This window comes from Oncorhynchus masou, chromosome 12 (assembly GCF_036934945.1).
Source record: "Oncorhynchus masou masou isolate Uvic2021 chromosome 12, UVic_Omas_1.1, whole genome shotgun sequence".
In the NCBI taxonomy this organism is placed as follows: domain Eukaryota; kingdom Metazoa; phylum Chordata; class Actinopteri; order Salmoniformes; family Salmonidae; genus Oncorhynchus; species Oncorhynchus masou.
The window spans coordinates 43,578,920-43,604,846 of NC_088223.1; the positions used below are offsets into that span (position 1 = coordinate 43,578,920).

The following is a 25,927-nucleotide window of genomic DNA, read 5'->3' on the forward strand; positions in this document are numbered from 1 at the left end:
TAACCTCATAGTCATTATATAATTTCAAATCCAAAGTGCTAGAGTACAGAGCCAAAACAACAACAAATGTGTGCTTGTTCTTCTGCTTGTTTTCTAGAAAGTCAGTTCTTAGCCTATTGGCGTTTAATAGTTTACACTTTATTAGAGTGAGTAATCATCCACTCAAAGGAACATTATTTAATTGAAATCAACAAGCTCCAGAGTCTTCCTATAACACTTTAATTGTAAACAAATATTCATGGTAATACTTGCATGTATCCTCACTGTGCATGGAAACAGTAGCCTATGTAACAAAGTAAATTAATTAATGCAATAGTCTTTGATGAAAATATTTTTTACCATTTAAAGAGAAGTGCATGGCACCAAGAGCATGGCACCAAGAGCATATAGCACCAAGAGCATATAGCACCAAGAGCATATAGCACCAAGAGCATATAGCACCAAGAGCATATAGCACCAAGAGCATATAGCACCAAGAGCATATAGCACCAAGAGCATATAGCACCAAGAGCATAGCACCAAGAGCATAGCACCAAGAGCATAGCACTTGCAATGCCAGGATGGTGGGTTCCATTCCCGGGACCACCAGTGAGTAAAATGTATGCATGCATGTCTGTAAATTGCTTTGGATAAAAGCATCTGCTTGATGACATATATTTTTATTATTATATTAAGTGTTAGTTTAAGTATTTTATCATGTCAAATGTAGTATTGAAGCTGTTGGGACTTCTATTGTTGTTATTTCTAAGGTAATTTCGGAGGAAGCAACTTCAGTCCCTACCATTTCTTACTTTGCTCAAACAACGTCTTCCTGGATAACATCTCAAAGGAATATCTTACTATCAAGTGTTCAAAGAAGAGCCTTTTTTAGGCTTCTCAGCCCTAGGATCTGTACATTCATTGCTACATTACACTTAAGGACATGTCTGCTGTGCGACTGCTGCTCCTGTTTCTGCTTTGTTCCCATTTTGGTAAGTGGAGTTGACCACCGTTGTGGATTGACCATTTGTGTATAGTCACATCTTTCAGTATATGGATATTCTTCAGTGTACTATTGAATTATGAATCTACCCATTTCTACAACCAAAATGTTAAGCACTAATAACATGTCTTCTCTCTCCTGTATCAAGTGTCCCTGTGCCATGGGGCCTGTTCAGAGGTGGACTCGGACACTGAGGCCGTTGCAGGCAAAGGGTTCAAACTGGGCTGCATCTCCTGTAAGATGAGGCCTGAGGTGGAGGCTTCTGCCACGGTCAACTGGTATTTCAAGGCCAAAGGAGAAGCTGAATTTGCTCATGTGAGTATCTGAGATGGATTATGATTGCTATAGTAGTCCAAATTGCTGCTACAGCAGTAGATTGTAGGATTACGCTTCAATCACACCGACAGCGTCATTGCAGATTGACTAGGACTAGGTTTACGTTGTCCTTTAGACAAACCTGTCTTACTCCGTATGGTCCAGAGCCCATCCTTTAAGCACACAACCACAAGGCACAACACACAAAGGTTTGCACGCTTACATGCACATGCACACACGCACGCACATACCACAATGCCCAACCACATAATATGGCAGAGTGCTGCGTGCAGTTCAGATAGAATCAATCTAGATGACATTTTAGATCTCAGAGATCACTAGGGCCACTGGGACAGCCGATAGGCAGATACAGTGCATTCGGAAAGTATTCAGACCCTTGACATATTCTACATTTTGTTACGTTACAGCCTCGTTCTAATATGTATAAAATATTTTTCCCCTTCATCAATCTACACACAATACCTCATAATGACAAAGCAAAAACAGGTTTAGAATATTTTTTGCAAATGTATAAAAATGTTTACATTAATGACTTATTTATTCAGACCCTTTGCTATGAGACTCGAAAATGAGATCAAGCGCATCCTGTTTCCATTGATCGTCGTTGAGATGTTTCTACAACTTGATTGGAGTCCACCTGCGGCAAATTCAATTACTTGGACATGATTTGGAAAGGCACAAAACTGTCTATATAACGTTGACAGTGGATGTCAGAGGAGCAAAAACCAAGCTATGAGGTTGAAGGAATTGTCCATAGAGCAAAACACCAGGCTCAACGTCAATAGTGAAGAGGCGATTCCGGGATGCAGGCATTCTAGGCAGAGTTCCTCTGTCCAGTGTCTGTGTTCCTTTGCCCATCTTAATATTTTATTTTTATTGGCCAGTCTGAGATATGGCTTTTTCTTTGCAACTCTGCCTAAAAGGCCAGCATCCTTGAGTCGCCTCTTGACGTTGAGACTGGTGTTTTGCAGATACTATTTAATGAAGCTGCCAGTTAAAAAAATACAAAATCTATTTCACCTTTATTTAACCAGGTAAGCTAATTGAGAACAAGTTCTCATTTACAACTGCAACCTGGCCAAGATAAAGCAAAGCAGTGCGACACAAACAACAACACAGATTTACACATGGAATAAACAAGCGTACAGTCAATAACACAATAGAAAAATAAGTCTATATACAGTATGTGCAAATGGCGTGAGGAGGAAAGACAATAAATAGGCCATTACAATTTTGCAAATTAACACAGGAGTGATAGATGAGCAGATGGTGATGTTCAAGTGGAAATACTAGTGTGTAAAAGAGCAGAAAAGTAAATAAAACAATATGGGGATGAGGTAGTGAGATTGGGTGGGCTATGTACAGCTGTAGTGATCGGTTAGCTGCTCAGATAGCTGATGCTTAAAGTTAGTGAGGGAGATTTAAGTCTCCAGCTTCAGTGATTTTTGCAATTCGTTCCAGTCATTGGCAGCAGAGAACTGGAAGGAAAGGCGGCCAAAGAAGTGTTGGCTTTGGGGATGACCAGTGAGATATACCTGCTGGAGCGGGTGCTATGGGTGGGTGTTGTTATCATGACCAGTGAGCTGAGATAAGGAGGAGCTTTACCTATCATAGACTTATAGATGACCTGGAGCCAGTGGGTCTGGCGACGAATATGGAGCGAGGGCCAGCCGACTAGAGCATACAGGTTGCAGTGGTGGGTGGTATAAGGGGCTTTGGTAACAAAACAGATGGCACTGTGATAGACTGCATCCAGTTTTCTAAGTAGAGTATTGGAAGCAATTTTGTAAATTACATCGCCGAAGTCGAGGATCGGTAGGATAGTCAGTTTTACGAGGGTATGTTTGGCGGCGTGAGTGAAGGAGGCTTTGTTGCGAAATAGGAAGCCGATTCTAGATGTCATTTTAGATTGGAGATGTTGAATATGAGTCTGGAAGGAGAGTTTTACAGTCTAGCCAGACACCTAGGTATTTGTAGTTGTCCACATATTCTAAGTCAGAACTGTTCAGAGTAGTGATGCTAGTCGGGCAGGCGGGTGCGGGCAGCGAACGGTTGAAAAGCATGCATTTGGTTTTACTAGCATTTAAGAGCAGTTGGAGGCCACGGAAGGAGTGTTGTATGAAGCTCATTTGGAGGTTAGTTAACATGGTGTCCAAAGAAGGGCCAGATGTATACAGAATGGTGTCGTCTGCTTAGAAGTGGATCAGGGAATCACCCGCAGCAATAGCGAAATCGTTGATATATACAGAGAAAAGAGTCGGCCTGAGAATTGAACCCATGTGTTACCCCCATAGAGACTGCCAGAGGTCCGGACAACAGGCCCTCCGATTTGACACACTGTCTGAGAAGTAGTTGGTGAACCAGGTAATGCAGTCATTTGAGAAATCAAGGCTGTTGAGTCTGCCGATAGGAATACGGTGATTGACAGAGCCGAAAGCCCTTGGCCAGGTCGATGAAGATGGCTGCACAGTACTGTCTTTTATCAATGGCGGTTATGATATTGTTTAGTACCTTGAGTGTGGCTGAGGTGCACCCATGACCAGCTCGAAAACTGGATTGCACACTGGAGAAGGTGCTGTGGTATTCGAAATGGTCAGTGATCTGTTTATTAACTTGGTGCTCTTGTGCTACAGGATGCAAATATCTGTTTGAAAAAGCTAGCCTTAGCTTTCCTAACTGCTTGTGTATATTGGTTCCTAACTTCCCTGAAAAGTTGCATATCACGGGGACTATTCGATGCTAATGCAGAACGCCACAGGATGTTTTTATGCTGGTCGAGGACAGTCAGGTCTGGATTGAACCAAGGGCTATATCTGTTCTTAGTTCTACATTTTTTGAAAGGGGCATGCTTATTTAAAATGGTGAGGAAATTACTTTTAAAGAATGACCAGGCATCCTCGACTGACGGGATGAGGTCAATATCCTTCCAGGATACCCGGGCCAGGTTGATTAGAAAGGCCTGCTCGCAGAAGTGTTTTAGGGAGCGTTTGACAGTGATGAGGGGTGGTCGTTTGACCGCGGACCCATAGCGGATGCAGGCAATGAGGCAGTGATCGCTGAGACCCTGATAGAAAACAGCAGAGGTGTATTAGGAGGGCAAATTGGTCAGGATGATATCTATGAGGGTGCCCATGTTTACGGATTTAGGGTTGTACCTTATGGGTTCCTTGAAAATTTGGGTGAGATTGAGGGCATCTAACTTAGATTGTAGGACGGCCGGGGTGTTAAGCATATTCCAGTTTAGGTCACCTAACAGAACGAACTCTGAAGATAGATGGGGGGCAATCAATTCACATATGATGTCCAGGGCACAGCTGGGAGCTGAAGGGGGTCTATAACAGGTGGCAACAGTGAGCGATTTATTTCTTTTTCAAATCAAATCAAATTTTATTTGTCACATACACATGGTTAGCAGATGTTAATGCGAGTGTAGCGAAATGCTTGTGCTTCTAGTTCCGACAATGCAGTAATACCCAACAACTAATCTAACTAACAATTCCAAAACTACTGTCTTATACACAGTGTAAGGGGATAAAGAATATGTACATAAAGATATATGAATGAGTGATGGTATAGAGCAGCATAGGCAAGATACAGTAGATGGTAACGAGTACAGTATATACATATGAGATGAGTATGTAAGCAAAGTGGCATAGTTAAAGTGGCTAGTGATACATGTATTACATAAGGATGCAGTAGATGATATAGAGTACAGTATATATGTATACATATGAGATGAATAATGTAGGGTATGTAAACATTATATGAGGTAGCATTGTTTAAAGTGGCTAGTGATATATTTTACATCATTTCCCATCAATTCCCATTATTACAGTGGCTGGAGTTGAGTCAGTGTGTTGGCAGCAGCCACTCAATGTTAGTGGTTGCTGTTTACCAGTCTGATGGCCTTGAGATAAAAGCTGTTTTTCAGTCTCTCGGTCCCAGCTTTGATGCACCTGTACTGACCTCGCCTTCTGGATGATAGCGGGGTGAACAGGCAGTGGCTCGGGTGGTTGTTGTCCTTGATGATCTTTATGGCCTTCCTGTAACATCGGGTGGTGTAGGTGTCCTGGAGGGCAGGTAGTTTGCCCCCGGTGATGCGTTGTGCAGACCTCACTACCCTCTGGAGAGCCTTACGGTTGTGGGCGGAGCAGTTGCCATACCAGGTGGTGATACAGTCCACCAGGATGCTCTCGATTGTGCATCTGTAGAAGTTTGTGAATGCTTTTGGTGACAAGCCGAATTTATTCAGCCTCCTGAGGTTGAAGAGGCGCTGCTGCGCCTTCTTCACGATGCTGTCTGTGTGAGTGGACCAATTCAGTTTGTCTGTGATGTGTATGCCGAGGAACTTAAAACTTACTACCCTCTCCACTACTGTTCCATCGATGTGGATAGGGGGGTGTTCCCTCTGCTGTTTCCTGAAGTCAACAATCATCTCCTTAGTTTTGTTGACGTTGAGTGTGAGGTTATTTTCCTGTCACCACACTCCGAGGGCCCTCACCTCCTCCCTGTAGGCCGTCTCGTCGTTGTTGGTAATCAAGCCTACCACTGTTGTGTCGTCCGCAAACTTGATGATTGAGTTGGAGGTGTGCGTGGCCACGCATTCGTGGGTGAACAGGGAGTACAGGAGGGGGCTCAGAACGCACCCTTGTGGGGCCCCAGTGTTGAGGATTAGCGGGGTGGAGATGTTGTTGCCTACCCTCACCACCTGGGGGTGGCCCGTCAGGAAGTCCAGTACCCAGTTGCACAGGGCGGGGTCGAGACCCAGGGACTCGAGCTTGATGACGAGCTTGGAGGGTACTATGGTGTTAAATGCCGAGCTGTAGTCGATGAACAGCATTCCGACATAGGTATTCCTCTTGTCCAGATGGGTTAGGGCAGTGTGCAGAGTGGTTGAGATTGCATCGTCTGTGGACCTATTTGGGCGGTAAGCAAATTGGAGTGGGTCTAGGGTGTCAGGTAGGGTGGAGGTGATATGGTCCTTGACTAGTCTCTCAAAGCACTTCATGATGACGGAAGTGAGTGCTACGGGGCGGTAGTTGTTTAGCTCAGTTACCTTAGCTTTCTTGGGAACAGGAACAATGGTGGCCCTCTTGAAGCATGTGGGAACAGCAGACTGGTATAGGGACTGATTGAATATGTCCAAAAACACACCAGCCAGCTGGTCTGCGCATGCTCTGAGGGCACGGCTGGGGATGCCGTCTGGGCCTGCAGCCTTGCGAGGGTTAACACGTTTAAATGTTTTACTCACTTCGGCTGCAGTGAAGGAGAGTCCGCATGTTTTCGTTGCAGGCCGTGTCAGTGGCACTGTATTGTCCTCAAAGCGGGCAAAAAAGTTATGTAGTCTGCCTGGGAGCAAGACATGCTGGTCCGTGACCGGGCTGGTTTTCTTTTTGTAGTCCGTGATTGACTGTAGACCCTGCCACATACCTCTTGTGTCTGAGCCGTTGAATTGAGATTCTACTGACGCTTAGCTTGTTTGATAGCCTTGCGGAGGGAATAGCTGCACTGTTTGTATTCGGTCATGTTACCAGTCACCTTGCCCTGATTAAAAGCAGTGGTTCGCGCTTTCAGTTTCACGCGAATGCTGCCATCAATCCACGGTTTCTGGTTAGGGAATGTTTTAATCGTTGCTATGGGAACGACATCTTCAACGCACGTTCTAATTAACTCGCACACCGAATCAGTATATTCGTCAATGTTGTTGTCTGATGCAATACGAAACATATCCCAGTCCACGTGATGGAAGCAGTCTTGGAGTGTGGAATCAGCTTGGTCGGACCAGCGTTGGACAGACCTCAGCTTGGGAGCTTCTTGTTTTAGTTTCTGTCTGTAGGCAGGGATCAGCAAAATGGATTCGTGGTCAGCTTTTCCAAAAGGAGGGCGGGGCAGGGCCTTATATGCGTCGCGGAAGTTAGAATAACAATGATCCAAGGTTTTGCCAGCCCTGGTTGCGCAATCGATATGCTGATACAATTTAGGGAGTCTTGTTTTCAGATTAGCCTTGTTAAAATCCCCAGCCACAATGAATGCAGCCTCAGGATGTATGGATTCCAGTTTGCAAAGAGTCAAATAAAGTTCGTTCAGAGCCATCGATGTGTCTGCAGTTGGGGGAATATAATGCATCGTATATTGCATCGTCTGTGGACCTATTTGGGCGGTAAGCAAATTGGAGTGGGTCTAGGGTGTCAGGTAGGGTGGAGGTGATATGGTCCTTGACTAGTCTCTCAAAGCACTTCATGATGACGGAAGTGAGTGCTACGGGGCAGTAGTTGTTTAGCTCAGTTACCTTAGCTTTCTTGGGAACAGGAACAATGGTGGCCCTCTTGAAGCATGTGGGAACAGCAGACTGGTATAGGGACTGATTGAATATAATCGATTATAATCGAAGAGAATTCTCTTGGTAGATAATGCGGTCGACATTTGATTGTGAGGAATTCTAAATCAGGTAAACGGAAGGATTTGAGTTCCTGTATGTTTCTGTGATCACACCACGTCTCGTTAGCCATAAGGCATACGCCCCCGCCCTTCTTCTTACCAGAAAGATGTTTGTTTCTGTCGGCGCGATGCGTGGAGAAACCCGCTGGCTGCACCACCTCCGATAGCGTCTCTCCAGTGAGCCATGTTTCCGTGAAGCAAAGAACGTTACAGTCTCTGATGTCCCTCTGGAATGCTACCCTTGCTCGGATTTCATCAACCTTGTTGTCAAGAGACTGGACATTGGCGAGAAGAATGCTAGGGAGTGGTGCACGATGTGCCCTTCTCCGGAGTCTGACCAGAAGACCGCCTCGTTTCCCTCTTTTACGGAGTCGTTTTTTTGGGTCGCCGGCTGAGATCCATTCCGTTGTCCTGGTTGAAAGGCAGAACACAGGATCCGCTTTGCGAAAGTCATATTCTTGGTCGTACTGATGGTGAGTTGACGCTGATCTTATATTCAGTAGTTCTTCTCGACTGTATGTAATGAAACCTAAGATGACCTGGGGTACTAATGTAAGAAATAACACGTAAAAAAAACAAAAAACTGCATAGTTTCCTAGCAACGTGAAGCGAGGCGGCCATCTCTTTGCAGGCTATCTCTGGAGTAGATTGCCACTCCTCCTCCTTTGGCAGTTCTATCTTAATGGAAAAGGTTGGGTATGGAAATCTCAGAATTTTTGGTGGCCTTCCTAAGCCAGGATTCAGACAAGGCAAGGACATCAGGGTTGGCGGTGTGTGCTAAGCAGTGAGTATAACAAATTTAGGGAGGAGGCTTCTGATGTTAACATGCATGAAACCAAGGTTTTTTCGGTAACAGAAGTCAACAAATGAGAGTGGCTGGGGACACGCAGGGCCTGGGTTAACCTCCACATCACCCGAGGAACAGAGGAGGAGTAGGATGAGGGTACGGCTAAAGGCTATCAAAACTAGTTGTCTAGTGCGTTGGGGACAGAGAATAAAAGGAGCAGATTTATGGGCGTGGTAGAATAGATTCAAGGCATAATATACAGATATGGGTATGGTGGGTTGTGGGTACAGTGGAGGAAAACCCAGGCACCGAGTGATGAAAAGAGAGGTTGCATCTCTGGGCGGGCTAGTTATGCTGGGTGAGGTCACTGCATGTGTGGGAGGTGGGACAGGGATCTGAGGCATGTTGAGTGGGACTAGGGGCTCCGCAGTAAACTAAAACAATGATAACTATCCTAAACAACAGTGTACAAGGCAAATTGCCATTTGAGAGAGACATAAAGCGAGGCATAAAGCATTCACAGGTGTTGATAGGGAGAGCTAGCTAAGACAACAATGGGTAAGACAACAACAGCTAATCAGCTAAGACAACAACAGGTAAAATGGCGATGACAGGGCAGAGAGGGTTAACTACGACAGATAAACAAAAAATAAACTAAATGGAATACAGTGATTAATGAACAGTCCAGCAGGCATCAGCTATGTAGCCAAGTGACCATATGGTCCAGTGAACAGCAATAGATGGAACAGGGAAGCTGAGGGGTAGTCGTTACTACTCGCGGGGGACACAGCGTTTAAAGTTAGCAGGTCGGGGTAAGAAGAAGCGTCTGCTCCGACATCCGGCAAAGGCCAGTTGAGCACACAGCGGATTAAGTTACGTCGGCGGACAAGTCGTGGTGGTACGGGTGGGTGCCATGTCCACAAAGGGTCCGAGCCAGATGGCGAAAGGATATTGTAGTTGTAGTAATTTCATTTGCTAGCCGGGAGTTGCGCCCGGCTCGTAGCTAACTGGTGCTAGCTTCGGGGCAGGGGCGTTAGCCACTATCGCCACTCGGTAGCAGCCAGCTAGCAGCGATGATCCGATGCAAAGGTCCAGAGCTTTCGGCAAGGATCTGGTGGAGTAGTGGATTCTAGCCGTGTTGGTGTAGAGTCCGGGAGGCATCGGCTGAGTTGCCGAGTGATCACAGAGTAGGCCGGGAGGTGGGCCTGGCTCAGGCCTAGCTTCGGGGCTGGGTCACTCGGTGGCAGCTAGCTAGCTGTGATGATCAGGAGCAATGGCCAAGGGTTTACGGCAGGAATCCGGGGTTGTAGTGGAGAAAACAGTCCGATACTGGCAGGCTGGCAAGTATTATCCAGTCAATTTGTTTTTTAAACGGCTGGTGTCTGTGCAGAAGTTAAAGGCCGCTTGCAGTGGCTAACAATGACTAAATAGCTAGTCGCTAATTAGCTGGTTAGCTTCTGATGGAGGTTCTGGCTATAAGGTCTAAAACAAATTGCAGATCCGTGTCACATTGGGTGAGGCGGGTTACCGGAAGGTATATTTAATTTAAAAATGGAAAAGAGATTGAAAATAAATTGAGATATATACAAAAAAGATGAAAAATACAAAAGGAAACAAGAGGACGACAAACCACGTCTGCACTGCTACGCCATTTTGGATCTTGGATCAGTTTGCACAGATGAGGACTTGTGAGGTGTCTGTTTCTCAAACTAGACACTCTAATGCACTTGTCCTCTTGCTCATTTGTGCACCGGGTCCTCTCACTCCACTTTCTATTCTGTTTAGAGCCAGTTTGCGCTGGCGTAGTACACGGTGTTATACGAGATCTTTAGTTTATTGGCAATTTCTTGCATGGAATAGCCTTCATTTCTCAGAACAAGAATAGACTGACGAGTTTCCGAAAAAAGTTGTTTGTTTCTGGCCATTTTGAGCCTGTAATCAAACCCACAAATGCTGATGCTCCAGATACTCAAGTAGTTTAAAGAAGGCCCGTTTTATTGCTTCTTTAATTAGATAAACAGTTTTCAGCTGTGCTAACATAATTGCAAAAGGCTTTTCTAATGATCAATTAGCTTTTTAAAATGATAAACTTGGATTAGCTAACACAACGTGCCATTGGAACACAGGAGTGATGGTTACTGATAATGGGTCTCTGTACACCAACTTTTGAACGGTTGTGTAATTCTTTTTTGAAAGTTGATAAACTTGTAACCCCACTTTTGAGAAAATGGCCTTTGAATGTGTTGGTAGCTACTGTAGAGTTCTTCTTTGTCTACAACAATTTAGCATCGTTCACACCCTCTTAAGCTTTAGCCCCACCCATCTCTTTAAGGGCTGATCAGAGTGTTCTGTCCTAACAACAGGAGTCAAGCACCCAGGCTAACTGGCTAAAGTTGTCTAGCTTGCGAGCTACTTCCAGACACAAATGAGAGAACAGCTCTAGCAGAGCTGGTTAGGATGTTTTCATGTTATCCAGGGTGTTGGTGACTGCAACTGTGCTGCTGGAAACAATTTACACTTCATTGCCGACGTTTACTGACACCGGCCATATTTAATGTGTTGAGCGTTCGTAAATTCGGCAGTTATTCTGCGCTCTGGCACACTCAGATGAGAGTGCTCTGAAATCAGAGTTGATAGCCAGAGCAAATTTAACAGCTACGTCTATAAACAGTTGTCTCAGTGAATTTATTTTATTTCTTTCATCACATTCCCAGTGGGTAAGAAGTTTACATACACTCAATTAGTATATTGTAGCATTGCCTTTAAACTGTTTAACTTGGGTCAAATGTTTTGTGTAGCCTTTCACAATCTTCCCACAATAAGTTGGGTGAATTTTGGCCCATTCCCCCTGATGTAACGGAGTCAATTTTGTAGGCCTCCTTGCTCACACACACTTTTCAGTTCTGTCCACACATTTTGTGTGAGGTCAGGGTTTTATGGTGGCCACTCCAATACCTTGACTTTGTTGTCCTTAAGCCATTTTGCCACAACTTTTGAAGTATGCTTGGAGTCATTGTCCATTTGGAAGACCCATTTGCGAACAAGCTTTAACTTTCTGACTGATGTCTTGAGATGTTGCTTCAATATGTCCACTAATAAAGTGCACTCGGCCCTCCTGCAGCAAAGTACCCCCACAACATGATGCTGCCACCCCCGTGCTTCATGGTTGGGCTTCAAACATAACGATGGTCATTATGGCCAAACAGTTCTATTTGTACGATCTTTGTCCCCATGTGCAGTTGCAAACCATAGGCTGGGTTTTTTATGGCGGTTTTGGAGCAGTGGCTCTTTCCTTGCTAAGCGGCCTTTCAGGTTATGTCGATATAGGACTCGCTTTACTGGGATATAGATACTTTTGTGCCTGTTTCCTCCAGCATCTTCACAAGGTCCTTTGCTGATGTTCTGGGATTGATTTGCACTTTTCACACCAAAGTACGTTCATCTCTAGGAGACAGAACGCGTCTCCTTCCTGAGCGGTATGACGGCTGCGTGGTCCCATGGTGTTTATACTTGCGTGCTATTGTTTGTACAGATGAACGTGATACCTTCAGGCGTTTGGAAATTGCTCCCAAGGATGAATCAGACGTGTGGAGGTGTCCACTATTTTTCTGAGGTCTTGGCTGATTTCTTTAGATTTTCCCATGCTGTCAAGCAAAGAGGCACTGAGTTTGTAGGTAGGTCTTGAAATACGTCCACTGGTACCCCTCCTATTGACTCAAATTATGTCAATTAGCCTATCAGAAGCTTCTAAAGCCATTTTCTGGAATTTTCCAAGCTGTTTAAAGGCACTGTCAACGTAGTGTATGTAAACTTCTGACCCACTGGAATTGTGATACAGTGAATTATAAGTGAAATAATCTGCCTGTAAACAATTGTTGGAAAAATTACTTGTGTCATGCACAAAGTAGATGTCTTAAACGGCTTGCCAAAACTATAGTTTGTTAACAAGAAATGTGTGGAGTGGTTGAAAAACTAGTTTTAACAATGACTCCAATCTAAGTGTATGTAAACATTTACATTACATTTAAGTCATTTAGCAGACGCTCTTATCCAGAGCGACTTACAAATTGGTGAATTCACCTTCTGACATCCAGTGGAACAGCCACTTTACAATAGTGCATCTAAATCATTAAGGGGGGGGGGTGAGAAGGATTACTTATCCTATCCTAGGTATTCCTTGAAGAGGTGGGGTTTCAGGTGTCTCCGGAAGGTGGTGATTGACTCCGCTGTCCTGGCGTCGTGAGGGAGTTTGTTCCACCATTGGGGGGCCAGAGCAGCGAACAGTTTTGACTGGGCTGAGCGGGAACTGTACTTCCTTCTGACTTCAACTGTAGGTAAACAATTAACCATAATCCCAACTCATGACGTTACTACCCTGCATGGATCTACAGGTAGCTAACCATCCAGGTTCAATGTTAGCTAGCTGTAACTAGCAAGTAAATTGCTCAGAGATACAAATAATAAGATTATGCATGTAATGTTATTGAGTGAACCAGCTAATGTTAACTAGTCAGTTAAGAACAAATTATTTTTTTTACAATGACTGCCTACCCTGGCCAAACCCAGGACAACTTTGGGGCCAATTGTGCACCACCCTATGGGACTCCCAATCATAGCTGGTTCTGATACAGCCTGGGATCGAACCAGGGCCTGTAGTAATGCCTCTAGCATTGAGATGCAGTGCCTTAGACCGCTGCGGCACTCGGGAGCCATGGTTGCCCTTAGTTTGAAGATGTAATCCGGAGACAGGTGTTTCCTCCATCTCCTTTAGCTATCATACTCTAATTCCACTGATTTCAAACTCAGTCCTCCAGAAAGTGGAGTGCAACACTTATGCAGTTCTACTACGCAATATATATATTTTTAAGCTGCGTTAGACAGGATTACCTACACATACTGATCAGCTCAAATAGACAGAAGCGTGCTATGTTGCAGACCAATCCGAACTCATCTCTCGGCATGTCCAGCCCACTCATTATCTCAGCCAATCATGGTTGCTGTCTTTTTCTGTGACTAAACCAACTAGACTCGTAATTTAACAATTTTATTCTTATTTACAGATGGCATACAACTTTGTTTTTAAGGCACATGAAAGTTTACATTTTCCTGGAGGCATTTCTGCAAAAAAAATGCATTTTGATAAAATCAAAAAGTTGACATTCAAATGGCTCTCCTGTGAAGTAGTGACCCTTCGACATATGCCTCGTTTCCTGAAACGAGTCACAAATGTGCAAACTTTTCTAAAAACCTGTTTTGCTTTGTCATTAAGGGGTATTGTGTGTAGATTGATGATATATATATTTTTTAAATCAATTTTTGAATAAGACTGTAACGTAACAAAATGTGGAAAAAGTCTAGGGGTCTGAATACTTTCCGAATGCTTACAGCTACTGTATGTAACTTTGGGTATACTTTCCTAATCAAGGGACTTCTCTCAAAACACAGCTGTATCCTTTGGATGTTGCCAGGTATGGGTGGGGATCTTGGAAGTGAACTGAGAGATCTTCAGTGCCAGGGGAACAACCCAGATTTCATTGTGTCATTAGATATATAATTACGATGAGGAGGGCCCCCACATTGTGGATGAGCGCTTTGAGGAGCGCGTCGACTGGAATGGCAGTAAGAGGAGCCAAGACATACAGGATGCATCCATCTACCTCTTCAATGTCACCTTCAATGACTCGGGCACCTACAGTTGCCACTTCCACCGGCTCTTGACGTATGAGTTCTACGAATACCAGACTGTTGTCAGCAAGCTTGTGCACCTGAAAGTGGTGGCTAAAGGTTCAGTATTACAATACAGACATGCTTTTTGTAAGCAATTTGAATTCCGATGTCAATTATCCCGATTGTTAGGAAACATTTAGGACTTGAAATGAAGCTTGTAAGTGTTTTGTAAGTGCTAAGAGCCTATATGGTGCCTACTGAGTGCTTTGACTCCCCCCTCTTTCTCCCATTCTCTCCCTCTCTCTCTAGCCACCAGAGGAACAGCCTCCATAGTCTCTGAGGTGATGATGTATGTGTCCATCATCGGGCTACAGGCTTGGCTCTACATAGAGATGATATACTGCTTCAGAAAGATCTCAGCTGCAGGAGAGGAAGCATTAAGAGAAAGCGCGTGAGTAACACTGTAACCCTACTTCCTCTCCTGCAGCTGTATCCTTTCGTTTTAGGTCCTCTTACGGTCTTCCTACATAAAATCTCACTGCCCTTGTCTGTTATGAACCTGTCCATCCTGTTGATTTGTGTTCTCTCCTCTCTCATCCATAGTGCTGAGTAGTGCAATTCCTCTGTTCCTCCTTGTTCAATATTCTCTCCCTGTACTCTTGTCTTTCTCTTGATCTTCGTCTTCCTTGCCACTCCCATTCTCTCTCATTCTTTCCATCTCTGTGCCTCACAATCATCACATTTTCCACTCTCTAGAAAAGCCAAAGAAGGTACTTTTCCTGAAAAACGTTTGCTTGCTTGCTTCAGCAGTCTAGAAGTATGTTTAAATAGCTTAAAAGCTCATGTAAAATTCAAGTTGAAAAGAAGTTGGAGTTAAATATAGTTGTGTCAGGAGGGGAACTCATGTATTCCGTTGACATCACATTTCATTGAACATAAAATGTGTATGATACTACATTTGGCCTTGGTGTTTAGGCTGTGCTCTGTGGGGTGCTGCCAACGTGGGAAAAGTGCTCAATTAATGTATACAATCAAAAGCAAGCTATAGGTAGGGAGCAGGGTATCTGCCATGCCCCGCATAGATAGAATAACAGAACCAAAAGCGGGTGGAGGCTGGGGAGCTGGATGGCAAAAGCACAGCAGTTGCAAGCAATGGTGCTTGCTGAATGGCGAAACTGAATAAGCTGCCATTTAAATAAATGATATTCAGTCTCTGATTGAATGTTAGCTCAGTCGACACTGCTTGCTTCGCTTTGCTACATTAAAGTAATACATCTGGTTACTTAAGTTGGATGCATGGTTGCTTGATAGAAGGATAAAGAAAGTTATTATGGATGGATGGAGTGATGAAAGAAGGTTAGGGGTGTTGTTGTATGGATAGAGATGTAAGAGGAGTACGTGGATTGATAGAGGATATGAATATATAGATAAAAAAGAGTGGAATAGACATAGGAATAGTATTGAAATGCTTTAAGTAATGAGAGTGGTTTGAATGGTTATAGATGGATAGATGGAGGGATGAATGATTAAGGTTAGGATGAAAACATAGAGATAGTTAGGACGCAACATTATATCTGTCCCACTATGAGTTAATAAACAAACTGAAAGGGTAGAGTGTGTTTGTTGTTTGAACAGTTATAGAGCAAAGCCTAGCTATTTAATGCCACCTGTAGTTATGGAATGTTTTCTCACACGTATAATTCATTGGCTGATCCCTCCTGATGACCTGCATGGAATGATGTGATCCTTCCTTATTCCATAGGAAGTTGACTATGTCAAAATGGTGTAAGTCCTTAATGGCTCTGCCTATGCTAAAACAGGTATTTGGGCACTAGAGTCCTCTATCAATCTCCATGAGATGAAATATCAGGTTTTTAGGTAATAAGCGGATGATGATATTCTAACCATTTCTATCTTTCTCCTTTCTTTCCAGGAATGCAGAATATTTAGCTATAGCCTCGGAGAGTAAAGATAACTGTGCAGGGGTGCAAGTGGCAGAATAACCCAGGTATGTCATGAAAAAAACTGCTATCTGTTATGACTTCTATGAATGTTGGGTGGAGGAGTCAACCGCAGAGAGCAGGTAGTTCCGTACGTGGATCTTTTATTCCAATGACAGCGGAAAAACGGACATGCAAAACACAAGGGTGCATGAAACAATCCATCCAAATGAACAGGACTAAAACTGTCCTGAAAAATAGAGATCACAATAATCAACCAACACCATAAAACAGAGAACAAGCCCGCACAATAACCAGCGGGCCTAGTGCCCTTAAATAGCCTACAAACAAAACTAAACTCGAAACAGGTGTAACCAATTAGACCCAATTAACAGAAACAAAAGGAAAGGGAATCGATGGCAGCTAGTAGGCCGGCGACGACGACCGCCGAGCGCCGAAAGAACAGGAAGAGGCACCATCTTCGGCGGGATTCGTGATGGGACCCCTCGATGTCCAGAGGGGGCGGAGGGACCTCCGGTACCTCACCTTCTTGTAGGGGACCAGCTACCCCCGGACTGAGGAGAGACACATGAAACGAGTGGTTAATGCCATAGTAAGAGGGAAGTTGCAATCTATAACACACCTCGTTTATCCTCCTCAGGACTTTAAATGGCCCCACACACTGCGGCCCCAGCTTCCGGCAGGGCAGGCGGAGGGGCAGGTTTAGGGTTGAGAGCCAGACCCTGTCCGCTGGTGCAAACACAGGGGCCTCACTGCAGTGGCGGTCAGCACTCTTTTTCTGCTGTTCTCTGGCCTGCCTGAGAGAATCCTGGACTGCCCGCCAGGTCTCTCTAGAGCGCTGTACCCACTCCTCCCCCGCAGGAGCTTCGGTCTGACTCTGATGCCACGGAGCCAGGACCGGCTGGTAGCCGCATTCGAATGGCGACATGTTCGTGGATGAGTGACGAAGTGAGTTCTGGGCCAACTCTGCCCACAGGACGTACCTCGCCCATTCTCCTGGCCGGTCCTGGCAATACGACCTCAGAAACCTACCCACTTCCTGGTTTACTCTCTCCACCTGCCCATTACTTTCGGGGTGATACCCAGAGGTAAGGCTGAGCGAGACCCGCAGAGCGTCCATAAACGCCCTCCAAACCCGGGACGTGAACTGGGGACCTCGATCAGATACGATGTCCTCTGGAACCCCGTAGTGCCGGAAGACGTGGGTAAATAGAGACTCAGCAGTCTGTAGGGCCGTACGGAAACCAGGCAATGAGAGGAGACTTAGAGAACCGATCCACAACGACCAGAACGGTAGTGTTCCCCTGGGATGGGGGAAGATCAGTAAGAAAATCTACCGAGAGATGAGACCATGGCCGTTGTGGAACCGGGAGGGGTTGTAACTTCCCTCTAGGCAGATGCCTAGGAGCCTTACTCTGAGCGCATACCGAAAAGGAAGAGACATAGAGCTTCACATCCTTAGCTAAGGTGGGCCACCAGTATTTCCCCCTAAGACCCCGCACTGTCCTATCAATCCCTGGATGACCCGAAGAAGGAGAAAGAATAAATCAAGATGTCATCAATATAGACTACCACCCCCTGCCCGTGCAAATCCCTGAGAATCTCATCTACAAAGGATTGGAAGACGGCTGGAGCATTCTTCAACCCATACACCATGACGAGGTGCTCATAGTGGCCTGATGTGTTACTAAACGCTGTTTTCCACTCATCTCCTCCCCGAATACGCACCAGATTATACGCGCTCCTGAGGTCCAGTTTTGTGAAGAAACGCGCTCCGTGGAATGATTCCACTGCCATAGCGATGAGAGGTAGCGGATAACTAAATCCCACTGTGATCGAATTGAGACCTCGATAATCAATGCACGGACGCGGTCCTCCCTCCTTTTTCCTCACAAAAAAGAAACTTGAGGAGACGGGTGACATGGAGGGCCGAATGTACCCCTGTCTCAGAGCTTTCGTGACATATGTCTCCATAGCCAACGTCTCCTCCTGTGACAATGGGTACACGTGACTCCGGGGAAGTGCAGCGTTCTCCTGGAGGTTTATCACGCAATCCCACCGTCAATGGGGTGGTAATTTGTTCACCTTTTTCTTACTAAAAGCGATAGCCAAATCGGCATATTCTGGGGGAATGCGCACGGTGGAAACCTGGTCTGGACTCTCCACCGTCGTGGCACCGATGGAAACTCCTATACACCTACCTGAACACTCGTCTGACCACCCCTGAAGAGCCCCGTCTCCAGGAAATCAGGGGATTGTGAATAGCCAGCCAGGGAATCCCCAACCCCACTGGAAACCCAGGTGAATCAATAAGGTAGAAACTAAGCTGCTCCCTATGATCCCCCTGCGTTACCATGTCCAGCGGAATCGTGGCCTCCCTGACCAGCCCTGACCCTAACAGTCGGCTATCTAAGGAGTGCATGGGGAAAGGTGGGTCTATCTGCACCAACGGAATACCCAACTTACGGGCGAGTCCGCGATCCATAAAACCCCCAGTTGCGCCTGAATCAACTCGCGCCTTATGCTGAAGAGAGGGGAAAAATGCAGGGGAAAAAATAAACAAAAACATGTGGGAGCTCTGGGTGAGTTTTGTGCCTACTCACCTGGAGTGGCCGAAAAGTGTTCCACCTGCCAGCTCGACTCCCAGAGGGACTCCTCCAGCACCGGTCCGCCTAGATGCAGCTCCTCCCAGAGAGCCTCCTCCTCCGGTCCCCCTAGATGCAGCTCCTCCCAACTCCATCGGAGTTGGAGCGGGAGGGCTGGAAGGTGGAATTGACAGGACCCCTTCTGAACGCCCGCAGGGAGCTAGCAGGTTGTCTAGTCGAATTGACATGTCTATAAGTTCATTGAGGGAGAGTGTGGTGTCACGATAAGCTGGCTCCCGGCGGACGTCCTCCCGGAGGCTGCATCGGTAATGGTCCATCAGGGCCCTGTCATTCCACCCTGCACCAGCAGCCAGGGTCCGGAACTCCAATGCGAAGTCCTGCGCACTCCTCGTCTCCTGTCTGAGCTGGAACAGTTGCTCACCCGCCGCTTTGCCCTCTGGTGGGTGGTCGAACACAGCTCGAAAACGGCGGGTGCAGTCCGGGTAGTGGTCCCGAGCCAAGTCTGGGCTGTTCCAGACAGCGTTGGCCCAGTCCAGGGCCCTACCCGACAAACAGGAGACGAGGAGGCTCACACTCTCCTCACCCGAGGGAGTCGGACGCACGGTAGCCAGGTAGAGCTCGAGCTGGAGCAAAAATCCCTGGCACCCAGCCGCCACTCCATCGTACTCCCTCGGGGGGGAGAGACGCAATGTGCTGGACCCAGACGACGACGTAGGTGGAGTGGGTGGCGTCGTCTGTGGGGGAGCTGGGGTAGACGTCGGTAGACCACTCCTCTCCCATCGCTCCATCCTCTTCATCATCTGGTCCATCGCTGAGCAGATCCGATGGAGGACAGCTGTATGATGATGGACGCGCTCTTCCATAGTTGGGAGAGGGGTGGTCGCTGCTCCTGCTGACTCCATTCAGTGGTGCGGGCTTCTGTTATGACTTCTATGAGTGGTGGGTGGAGGAGTCAAGTGCAGAGAGCAGGTAGTTCCGTACGTGGATCTTTTATTCCAATGACAGCGGAAAAACAGACATGCAAAACACAAGGGCGCATGAAACATTCCGTCCAAATAAACAGGACTAAAACTGTCCGGGAAAATAGAGACCACAATAATCAACCAACACCATAAAACAGAGAACAAGCCCGCACAATAACCAGCGGGCCTAGTGCCCTTAAATAGCCTACAAACAAAACTAAACTCAAAACAGGTGTAACCAATTAGACCCAACTAACAGAAACAAAAGGAAAGGGAATCGATGGCAGCTAGTAGGCCGGCGACGACGACCGCAAGCACCGCCCGAACAGGAAGAGGCACCATCTTCGGCGGGATTCGTGACAAGTAAAAAGAAAAGTAAACTCAAAATATAAACAATGTAAATGCAGCACAGCACATAGTAGCCAGATTCATGCACATGGAGAGGCATTTTCATCTAACAGAGTTCAACTGTCCTTAACCTCTCTCTTGGCATAGGATACAGTGCCTTCAGAAAGTATTCATAACCCTTATTCCACATTTTGTTGTGTTACAGCCTGAATTCAAAACTGATTAAATATATTTGTTTTGTCACCCATCTACACACAATACCCACATAATGACAATGTGAAACATATATACTGTATTTGTTTTTAAAATTTTAGCAAATGCAGAAATCCTCTGCAAAAATTAAATACAGAAATATCTCATTTAGATAAGTATTAACGGTAGCTCCCTCCAGTAACCACGAGCACAGCTGTTCCCTGGTGGCTTTATTCTGTAGTTTTAGTCAGAATTATCACCTTCCGTGAGAACAATAAAGTAAATTAAAATACAGTTAACTTCTTCGATATAGGGGGCGCTCTTTTAATTTTTGGATAAAAAAACGTTCCCGTTTTAAACAAGATATTTTGTCACGAAAAGATGCTCGACTATGCATATAATTGACAGCTTTGGAAAGATAACACTCTGATGTTTCCAAAACTGCAATGATATTGTCTGTGAGTGCCACAGAACTAATGCTACAGGCGAAACCAAGATGAAATTACATACAGGAAATGCCCCAGATTTTGAATGCGCTGTGTTCCCATGTCTCCTTATATGGCTGTGAATGCGCCAGGAATGAGCCTACACTTTCTGTCCTTTCCCCAAGGTGTCTGCAGCATTGTGACGTATTTGTAGGCATATCATTGGAAGATTGACCATAAGAGACTACATTTACCAGGTGTCCGCTTGGTGTCCTCCGTCGAAATTATTGCGCAATCTCCAGCTGCGTCCACTTTTCCATTTGGTTCAGAAGAAAAAGGCAACTGCCACGAATGTTTTATTATCGAATAGATATGTGAAAAACACCTTGAGGGTTGATTCTGAACAACGTTTGCCATGTTTCTGTCGATATAATTTGGAAAACAGTTTGGCGTTGTAATGACTGAATTTTCAGGGTTTTTAGCCAAACGTGATGAACAAAACGGAGCGAATTCTCCTACACAAATAATCTTTTTGGAAAAACTGAACATTTGCTATCTAACTGAGAGTCTCCTCATTGAAAACATCCGAAGTTCTTCAAAGGTAAATGATTTTATTTGAATGCTTTTCTTGTTTTTGTGAAAATGTTGCCTGTTGAATGCTAGGCTTAATGCTATGCTAGCTATCAATACTCTTACACAAATGCTTGTGTAGCTATGGTTGAAAAGCATATTTTGAAAATCTGAGATGACAGTGTTGTTAACAAAGGCTAAGCTTGTGAGCCAATATATTTATTTCATTTCATTTGCGATTTTCATGAATAGTTAACGTTGCGTTATGCTAATGAGCTTGAGGCTATGATTACGCTCCCGGATACGGGATTGCTCGACGCTAGAGGTTGAGCACACTCTTACAACTTTCTTGTCTTAAGAGTGACTTATTAGCTTGATATAACTCTGAAGTGCTTACACACAAACAGTTTATCCGGAGCTAAAACAGTATCAGATTAAACACATGAATAAAGGAAAAATACCTCATTGTCTGTGTATTATTCCTGGCATGAATTCACGCTTCATCCTTAATTATTATAACGTTACCGTCTTAACATACACACTTCAACCTTTACTAGCTTTACTACCCCCGAAGACATGGAAATTTAGCTAACACAGCGCGGGATTGCCTTCAACGATAATAATCCCCGTTACAACAGTTCTTAGCCACGTAGTTCCACTTGTCTTATCATTTTCCCCGCATAGCGGACACGTAAACAATTCAAACAAAAAAACAACGACTTAGACTTACCGGCTAAATTGTTAGTTACATTAACACCGCTGAGTCAATACATTTTCAAATCAAATCAAATTTTAGTTGTCACATGCGCCGAATACAACAAGTGTTGGCTCATTGTCCTGTGGAAAAACAAATGATAGTCCCACTAAGCCCAAACCAGATGGGATGGTGTATCGCTGCAGAATGCTGTGGTAGCCATGCTGGTTATTTGTGCCTTGATTTCTAAATAAATCACAGACAGTGTCACCAGCAAAGCACCCCTACTCCATAACACCTCCTCCTCCATACTTTAGAGTGGGAAATACACATTTCAGAGATCATCTGTTCACCCACACCACGCCTCACAAAGACATGGCGGTTGAAACCAAAAATCTCCAATTTGGACTCAAGACTAAAGGACAAATTTCCACTGGTCTAATGTCCATTGCTCATGTTTCTTGCCCAAGCAAGTCTCTTCTTCTAATTTGTCCTTCAGTAGTGGTTTCCTTGCAGCAATTCAACAATGAATGCCTGATTCACACAGTTGCCTCTGAACAGTTGACGTTGAGATGTGTCTGTTACTTGAACTCTGTGAAGCATTTATTTGGGCTGCAATTTCTGACACTGGTAACTCTAATGAACATCCTCTGCAGCAGAGGTAACTCTGGGTCTTCCATTCCTGTGCCGTTCCTCATGCGATCCAGTTTCATCATAGCGCTTGATGTTTTTTGCGACTGCACTTGAACTTTCAAAGTTCTTGAAATGTTCCATATTGACTGAACTTCATGACTTAAAGTAATAATGGACTGTCGTTTCTCTTTGCTTATTTGAGATGTTCTTACTATAAGTTAGGAAGAACGACTTTATCTTTGTAGTGACTGTGTGTATTGATACCCATCCAAAGTGTAATTAATAAAATACACTGCTCAAAAAAATAAAGGGAACACTAAAATAACACATCCTAGATCTGAATGAATGAAATATTCTTATTAAATAGTTTTTTCTTTACATAGTTGAATGTGCTGACAACAAAATCACACAGAAATTATCAATGGAAATCAAATTTATCAACACACGGAGGTCTGGATTTGGAGTCACACTCAAAATTAAAGTGGAAACCCACACTACAGGCTGATCCAACTTTGATGTAATGTCCTTAAAACAAGTCAAAATGAGGCTTAGTAGTGTGTGTGGCCTCCACGTGCCTGTATGACCTCCCAACAATGCCTGTGTATGCTCCTGATAAGGTGGCGGATGGTCTCCCGAGGGATCTCCTCCCAGACTAAAGCATCCGCCAACTCCTGGACAGTCTGTGGTGCAACGTGGCGTTGGTGGATTGAGCGAGACATGATGTCCCAGATGTGCTCAATTGGATTCAGGTCTGGGGAGCGGGCGGGCCAGTCCATAGCATCAATGCCTTCCTCTTGCAGGAACTGCTGACACACTCCAGCCACATGAGGTCTAGCATTGTCTTGCATTAGGAGGAACCCAGGGCCAACCGCACCAGCATATGGTCTCACAAGGGGTCTGAAGATCTCATCTCGGTACCTAATGGCAGTCAGGCTACCTCTGGCGAGCACATGGAAGGCTGTGCGGCTCCCCAAAGAAATGCCACCCCACACCATGACTGACCCACCGCCAAACCGGTCATGCTGGAGGATGTTGCAGGCAGCAGAACGTTCTCCACGGCGTCTCCAGACTGTCACGTCTGTCACATGTCTGTCACATGTGAACCTGCTTTCATCTGTGAAGAGCACAGGGCAAATTTGCCAATCTTGGTGTTCTCTGGCAAATGCCAAACGTCCTGCTCGGTGTTGGGCTGTAAGCACAACCCCCACCTGTGGACGTCGGGCCCTCATACCACCCTCATGGAGTCTGTTTCTGACCGTTTGAGCAGACACATGCACATTTGTGGCCTGCTGGAGGTAATTTTGCAGGGCTCTTGCAGTGCTCCTCCTGCTCCTCCCTGCACAAAGGCGGAGGTAGCGGTCCTGCTGCTGGGTTGTTGCCCTCCTACGGCCTCCTCCACATCTCCTGATGTACTGGCCTGTCTCCTGGTAGCGCCTCCATGCTCTGGACACTACGCCGACAGACACAGCAAACCTTCTTGCCACAGCTCGCATTGATGTGCCATCCTGGATGAGCTGCACTACCTGAGCCACTTGTGTGGGTTGTAGACTCCTTCTCATGCTACTACTAGAGTGAAAGCACCGCCAGCATTCAAAAGTGACCAAAACATCAGCCAGGAAGCATAGGAACTGAGAAGTGGTCTGTGGTTATCACCTGCAGAACCACTCCTTTATTGGGGGTGTCTTGCTAATTGCCTATAATTTCCACCTGTTGTCTATTCCATTTGCACAACAGCATGTTAAATTTATTGTCAATCAGTGTTGCTTCCTAAGTGGACAGTTTGATTTCACAGAAGTGTGACTGACTTGGAGTTACATTGTGTTGCTTAAGTGTTCCCTTTATTTTTTGAGCAGGGTACATTGTGATAGTCAATCTACCAATAGGTGCCCTTCTTTGTGAGACATTGGAAAACCTCCCTGGTCTTTGTGGTTGAATCTGTGTTTGAAATTCACTACTCGACTGAGGGACCATACAGATAATTGAAGTAGTCAAAAAAAAACATGTTTAACACTATTATTGAGAGTGAGTGAGTTCATGTAACTTATTATGTGACTTTTTAATCCTGACCTTTTTTGGTTGAATATTCACTCAAGACATTTCAGCTTTACATTTTTTATTAATTTGTAAACATTTCTAAAAACAGAACTCCATTATGCGGCATTGTGTGTAGGCCAGTGACACAAAATGTTAGTTTACTCCATTTTAAATTTAGGCTGTAACACAACACAATTTGGAAAAAGTCAATGGGTGCGAATACTTTCTGAAGGCACTGTATGCCATGTGTAATCTATTGATGTTTGCTTCTGCTTTCAGGAATGCAAAGGGATTCCATCTATGTACTGGCCGCATCAGCTATACGACCCCTTGGAACGCATGAAGACATCCTGAAGATGCACAGTATCTACACATTCTGAGTCTTTATTACTTTTCCTGTTATGTTAATGGATAAATGTGATATGATGGACATCATTCCTTTGAAAGTAGCATGATATCAGCACCTCTGTATATATTACACACAAAAGCATGTAACTAATTCAACTAATGAATCCTTATGTGTATGAATCCTTCATCAAGGTATTTTTTGGGTTGTATCGATCTCTCTCTAAAGTGAATGTACATTTATATTAAGAGTTATTGTGAGAGAATAAATCTGATTAAATGGTTATCAAGAGAGCTTTATCACAAACTGTATTTAAGTTTTCATTGACTTCTGTGAAATTTTCATAAGTACAATATGTGGTACATTTTCACAACTCTAAGCACAAAAATCAAAACAGATCATCAAAATGGCTCATGTTTCAAAACTAAGCACATTTTCAATTGACTGAGTACAGCAAAACAAATTCACAAAGCCACTTGTAACACTGCACCAAATCGCTCTTTTAATTTGAATATATATATAATATATAACACCCACACATGCAATATTCACTTTACTTTGATATGATTTTCTTGTCATTTTTTAACAATACAATTATTTATCACTTAATCAAACTGCTCAAAACTACTTAACCAAAATTATGTAGTGCCTAGTTAACGTATCCAGTTGAAGTCGGAAGTTTACATACACTTAGGTTGGAGTCATTAAAACTAGGGTATGCCTGACCATGAAAGGTGAACCGTAGAAAATGTCTGTGTTCCAGTAACACAGGAACGTGAAAGTAAGCATCCTTTAAGTCAAGGGACGTGAACCATTAACCTGTGGCTACGGTCTGGAGAACGTGTGAAAGGGGAGAACTTTTAGGAAAACATTGAACCATTTTAAATCCCGAACTGGACCGAAGCTTCCGTCTTTCTTCAGAACCAGGAAATTGGATGAGTAAAAG

General features: G+C 44.7%; 1 protein-coding gene across 7 annotated transcripts in view; it reads left to right on the forward strand.

Moving 5' to 3' along the window:
• The window catches only part of LOC135550148 (sodium channel subunit beta-1-like), an 80,302-nt gene extending 55,022 nt beyond the window's left edge, over nt 1–25,280 (forward strand). For 5 of the 7 annotated variants that reach the window (XM_064980676.1, XM_064980673.1, XM_064980674.1 and 2 more), the window contains 6 exons: nt 750–971; nt 1,131–1,297; nt 14,090–14,327; nt 14,520–14,661; nt 16,144–16,218; nt 24,915–25,280. In XM_064980676.1, the coding sequence (XP_064836748.1) occupies nt 923–971; nt 1,131–1,297; nt 14,090–14,327; nt 14,520–14,661; nt 16,144–16,213 (666 nt within the window). In that variant the 5' untranslated portion in view covers nt 750–922 and the 3' untranslated portion in view covers nt 16,214–16,218; nt 24,915–25,280. Of the gene's footprint in view, nt 1–41; nt 600–749; nt 972–1,130; nt 1,298–14,089; nt 14,328–14,519; nt 14,662–16,143; nt 16,219–24,914 lie in introns of those variants that run through there. The other 2 variants (XM_064980679.1, XM_064980678.1) reach the window with 2 other exon arrangements.
• The last annotated feature ends 647 nt before the right edge of the window (nt 25,281–25,927 follow it).